The sequence below is a fragment of the Lepidothrix coronata genome, unplaced genomic scaffold (genome assembly GCF_001604755.1).
Source record: "Lepidothrix coronata isolate B3197 unplaced genomic scaffold, Lepidothrix_coronata-1.0 Scaffold214, whole genome shotgun sequence".
In the NCBI taxonomy this organism is placed as follows: domain Eukaryota; kingdom Metazoa; phylum Chordata; class Aves; order Passeriformes; family Pipridae; genus Lepidothrix; species Lepidothrix coronata.
Window position 1 is genome coordinate 449,667 of NW_016690394.1, and position 4,824 is coordinate 454,490.

Consider the following 4,824-nt stretch of genomic DNA (forward strand, 5'->3'; position numbering starts at 1 on the left):
CGGGGCCATCGGCCTCTCGCCCCCCCGGGCACACCCGGGTCGTGTCCAGCGCTGCCACCGGCACCCCCAGGGCTTTCCCGGCTTTCCAGCCTGGAGCGTTCCAGGGGTTTGTCCTGACCCAGGTTCAGGACCCGGCACTTGGCCCTGTTGACGCTCCCCCTTGTCCCTGGATCCAGCCTGTCCCGACCCCTCTGCAGAGCTCCTGCCCTCCGGCACATCCACATCCCGGCTTGGTGCCCACTGGGAACTGACTGAGGGTGCTCCTGGATCATCCAGATCATTTCATAAAAATATTAAACTGCTTCCAAAACTGATCCCAGGGTTTTTTTCCCAGCTTTCCTGCCACAAACAAGCCCCAAGTGGGGCGCAGCTGCTGCGGGCTGCGTTCGGCACTGGGATCTAACCCCTCCCTTCACCCTCTCCACATCTCCCCTATCCAAAACCAACCGATTTGAGCAGAAATAATGTGTTTTTTCCATTTCCTTCCTCCTTCCATTGCATCTCCCTGAGCCAGGGCCACTAGATGGCAACCAGTGACCGCGGCAGTGAGTGCCGGGGTGACATTTTGGGACGGAGCAGCCCCGTCCCATCGCTGAGGATCAGCGGCAGCACATCTCCCGAGCTTTTATAGCCACTAATAACTTTATTCATAACTTTATTAATAACTTGTAACCATCTTCCCTGTGGCGGGGAGTCCCCCTGAGCGAGAGCCAAGCCACCCGAGGAGGGGATGGCAGGAGCAGCCGTGTTTGGGACGCTGCAGGTGTTTAATGGGAGTCACGAGTCATTATGGGATGAACAGGAATGAGCTGCCCTTGGAGCGGGAGCAGCAACACGAGCTGGGCGCTCTGTGGTTTCTATAAACAGTCCCTCGCCCCGAACTGGCGCCTCAGTGTTGTTTGTACACACAGGGAGATGGAGCCAGGCCCGTGGGGGACATTTCGGGCCCCCAAAAAGAAGCCCTTGGGTTTGACAGCTACAGCGGGACCATCATCCCGACCCGTGTGGGGCATCCCAAGGCAGGTGGGCGAGGGTGGGTGAGGGGAGAAGGAGGGTTTGGTGCCCTTCCAGGTGGGTCGGCAGCCGAGCAGCTGAGGGAATGGCTCAGAAATAGAGCGGTGGGGAAGAAATGAGTCACCCTGGGCTGGAAATAAACAGGACAGCGGGCGCCGGAGCGGCTCCTGGTGCGGGATTTTGTCGGGATGGCGGAATACCCCTTCCCGAGACACCCCTCAGGGCTGAACCCACACCCTGGGCTGGGGGTAAAACATCAAGGAAATGTGAAAAAACGGAGAAGGCAGCAGGCAGACGTTCTCGAATAATTTATCCCAAGCTGTATATACAAAGACAAGCTCCGGCAGAGGGTTGGGAAGGGAACCTGGCTCCCGGCAGGATTCTTGGCACGCTGGATCTTCCCCCTCAACACGCGCCAGCTAAAAATTGCTGGAGCTGGGACTCCCCTCCGGAGTTTCTCCAGTGAGTGACAGGATGCAGCTCAGGACAGGTCTGACCCCACGGCAGAGGGAGCGCTCCCATTCCCTACCCCACATCCCACCTCTTTCCCAAATCACCCAAATCATTAACGAGGGAGGGGAGGGGGGGGAAAGAGCCCCCCGACCCCTCAGATCTTGATCTCAGTCCGGAAGGTTTGCTGGACGTGCTCGGAGTGCTTGGCCGGCCGGCGCTGGGCACGGATGGTCAACGTGCCGTTGTCCCCCAGGGAGGACGACACCGACGTGGGGTCCACGTCCTCGGGCAGCTGGCATTTGTGGGTGAAGGTGTTCATGACGGTGCCATCCGCAGCCAGCTGGGGGGAAAAACGGGTGAAAAAGGGGTGGTTTTGGGGTGCAGGCAGGATGGGGGCTCATCATTCCCTGTGGTCTCCATTAATTATTAATTAACGGTGAATTAAACCACGTTGGGGCTGTGGCTGTTGGGGGGGAGCTGGAGGGTCCCCGCGTCCACCAGTTGAGGATTTTGGGGTCCCCGGTGTGGGGGTGAGCAGGGCAGGGAGGGAGCACCCACCTTCTCGGCGTGCACCTCGATCTGGTTGTTGGAGGTGGTGACGACGATGTCCTCGGGGGCGAAGTCGCTGACGTCCACCGTGAACTGGTAAGTGTTCCCCAGAGTCTTCACCGCACCCGCGCTACCGGAACGAGCTGCTGGAGAGGTTTTGGGGGGGTCACAGCCATGGCTTGCTGAGGATTCCCCCCCCCCCCGACGCCTCCTGGGTGCCTCCAAACTCACCTGGGAACCCCAAGGGCTCACCGTGGGGCCGGACAAAGCTCCCGAAAAGCTCCATTTCACCTTCACCCGCCGCTTCCCCCCCACCTGCGACCCCCAGCTCCCGCGGGGGAGGAGGAGCAGAAGCCTCTTCCTCGTCCTCCTCCCGGCGAAGGCGACGCCGGATCGGTTATTTCGGGATGTTTCGACTTGACGAGCTTTTTAAAGCCTCGTTAAAGCTCCCGGCCGCCTGCCAGACCTCTCGTAAAACCGGCTAAATTTAGGTCTTGCGCCGGAGACGGTGGAAATTTTTCCCCGCTCCGTCCCCCCCCACACCTCAACGCCATGGAATGCGGTGCCTATTATTAAGGAATAATCGGGATAATTAATTAAAACACTTATTAAATCCTCCCCGCCGCGGGATGTACGCCGGGATTGGGAGCTCGGAGGTGGTGGAGGGAGGGGAAAACCCGGCTCGCTCCGGCCCCAGCGGGTCCGTCGGCTTCGTCAAGGTCGTTTTTAATGAGCTCGTTTGCAACCTCAGTCCCACAGCGGAGGCTGAGGTGGGAGGACGGGTGAGGGGGTGCTGAAAAAAAAGGGGGTGCTGTCCCCAAAAAGGTCCCTGGGATGGAGCACCCCGTCCCTGGGGGGCTCTGGGGGGAGAAGGAGGAGGAGGAGCAGGAGAGGGTGCTGGTGTCGAAGCACATGTGGAGACCCTGCCCCACGGCCCGGAGAAGGCTCCGAGGTGAGACCCCCACCAAAAAAGGGAGATTTTTTTGGGGGGTGGATGTTTTTGGGGGGGGTCAGCACTGTGTTTTCCTCTCCCACAGTGTGCTTGGAGTGGGTGAAGCAGCAGCTTTTCCATGTCGGGGAGGATTGGTACTTCCTCTTCATCCTGGGGGTCCTCATGGCCACCATCAGCTTCATGATGGACCACCTCGTCTCCCGGGTCTACGCAGGTGAATGAGGGGCTCCACGAGGTGCTTCACCTGGTGTTTGAGGGTTCCCCGAGGATATAGGGGTGGTCTTTGGAGTGGGGGTGTGTTTTCCCTGCTGACACTTCTTCTCCAGCCCACCGCTGGCTCTACCAAGAGGTTGGGGACATCGGGGTGCTCAAGTACCTCTCATGGACCCTGTACCCCACGGCTCTGGCCACCTTCTCCAGTGGCTTCTCCCAGAGCATCACCCCGCACTCCGCAGGTGAGCCAGCTACACCCTGACCTCCCCGGCTCCCCAAAGCTCCCCCTTGGTAATCAGGACGACCCCTCAAATTTGGATGCTGCCCTCTCCCCACTCCAGGCTCTGGCATCCCGGAGCTGAAGACCATCCTGATGGGCGTGGTGCTGGAGGACTACCTGGCCATCCAGAACTTCGGAGCCAGGGTGGTGGGGCTGACCTGCACCCTGATGTGTGGCAGCAGCCTTTTCCTTGGGAAAGTGGTAAGGGATCCCCCCGACCCCCAAAATCGCCGGTGGTGGTGGTTGGTGCCGCGCTGGGGGGACGCTCAGTGCCGCGTCCCCCCCTTGGCACCAGGGTCCCTACGTCCACCTGTCCGCCGTGGCCGCGGCCTACCTGGGGAAGATGAGGACCTCAGTCACGAGGGAGTATGAGGTGGGGGTGCCACATCCTAAAAAAACTAGGGGGGGGGATGTATTTTAACCCCCCCACAAAATCGGGGTTGTGCCTAACCCCCCCCCCTTGACCCACAGAACAAGTTCAAGCAGCGCGAGATGCTGGTGGCTGCACAGGCTGTCGGGGTGGCCACGGTGTTCGGGGCGCCCGTCAGCGGTGAGGATCCCCCCCAGCCCCACGCTGGGGACCCCTAAACCTCGCCCTGACCCCCCTCTCTGCTTTCCCAGGGGTTCTTTTCAGCATCGAGGTGATGTCCCCCCACTTTGCCGTGCGCGATTACTGGCGCGGCTTCTTCGCCGCCACCTGCGGCGCCTTCATGTTCCGCCTCCTCGCCGTCCTCAGCAGCGAGCAAGGCAAGGCAGGGCAGGCAGGATGGGCCCCCCGACCCCCTAACCCCCCCGACAGCATTTTTGGGGTGCCCACCCTCAAACCCACCCACTCGTTCCTCTCCCCCCTCCCAGAAACCATCGTGGCTCTTTTTAAGGTCGACCTCACAATTGGTTTCCCCTTTGACCTCCTGGAGACCTTCTTCTTTGTGATTTTGGGGTATGGAGGGGGCGTTTGGGGGGCTGCCCGTGCCCTGCCTGTGCCCTGCCCGTGCCCTGCCTGCAGCCCTGCCTGCCCTCTCCTCGCAGGGTGCTGTGTGGGCTCGTGGCCTGTGCCTACCTCTTCTGCCAGCGCTGGGCAATGGTGGCTGTCAAGAGGAACTGGCTGACGGCCAAGCTGCTGGCGACCGAGTCCGTACTGGGCGTCCATCCATCCGTCTGTCTGCACCCTGTGTGTCCCTGTGTCTGTGCCATGCACTCTGTGTCCTCCCTCTGTGTCCCCTGTGCATCTGACCCCAGTGTCCGTGTGTGTCCCCTGTGCACTCTGAGTGTCCCTTTGCCCCCCTACACCCACCCTGGGTGTCCCTATATCCCATCCCCTGCCCCCTGCCCAACCATCTCACCCACCCTGGGTGTCCCTATA

The 4,824-nt window shown here is 60.9% G+C and overlaps 2 protein-coding genes across 3 annotated transcripts in view; one reads left to right on the forward strand and one right to left on the reverse strand.

Annotated features, from left to right (window-relative positions):
- Positions 1-1,309: 1,309 nt before the first annotated feature.
- On the reverse strand, positions 1,310-2,377 carry HSPB7 (heat shock protein family B (small) member 7). The gene is made up of 3 exons (XM_017833431.1): positions 2,248-2,377; positions 2,026-2,159; positions 1,310-1,807 (listed from the first exon to the last, which is right to left on the reverse strand). The coding sequence occupies exons 1-3, from the start codon at positions 2,300-2,302 to the stop codon at positions 1,622-1,624; spliced, it is 375 nt and encodes a 124-aa protein (XP_017688920.1). The 5' UTR covers positions 2,303-2,377; the 3' UTR covers positions 1,310-1,621.
- A 397-nt stretch (positions 2,378-2,774) lies between these two features.
- The window catches only part of CLCNKA (chloride voltage-gated channel Ka), a 7,499-nt gene continuing 5,449 nt past the window's right edge, over positions 2,775-4,824 (forward strand). The window contains exons 1-9 of one of the 2 annotated variants that reach the window (XM_017833426.1): positions 2,775-2,968; positions 3,054-3,182; positions 3,295-3,423; positions 3,523-3,662; positions 3,757-3,834; positions 3,933-4,011; positions 4,083-4,208; positions 4,317-4,401; positions 4,491-4,632. In XM_017833426.1, coding sequence (XP_017688915.1) covers positions 2,851-2,968; positions 3,054-3,182; positions 3,295-3,423; positions 3,523-3,662; positions 3,757-3,834; positions 3,933-4,011; positions 4,083-4,208; positions 4,317-4,401; positions 4,491-4,632 — 1,026 coding nt within the window. In that variant the 5' untranslated portion in view covers positions 2,775-2,850. The remainder of the gene's footprint in view (positions 2,969-3,053; positions 3,183-3,294; positions 3,424-3,522; positions 3,663-3,756; positions 3,835-3,932; positions 4,012-4,082; positions 4,209-4,316; positions 4,402-4,490; positions 4,633-4,824) is intronic. The other variant, XM_017833425.1, reaches the window with a different exon arrangement.

Coding starts and splice junctions, on each gene's coding strand:
- HSPB7 (XM_017833431.1), bottom strand. CDS start 2,302: ATGGAGCTTTTCGGGAGCTTTGTCCGGCCCCACGGTGAGCCCTTGGGG. Junction 2,160..2,247: donor TGAGCCCTTGGGGTTCCCAG/GTGAGTTTGGAG, acceptor CCTCTCCAGCAG/CTCGTTCCGGTAGCGCGGGT. Junction 1,808..2,025: donor TCGAGGTGCACGCCGAGAAG/GTGGGTGCTCCC, acceptor TTTTCCCCCCAG/CTGGCTGCGGATGGCACCGT.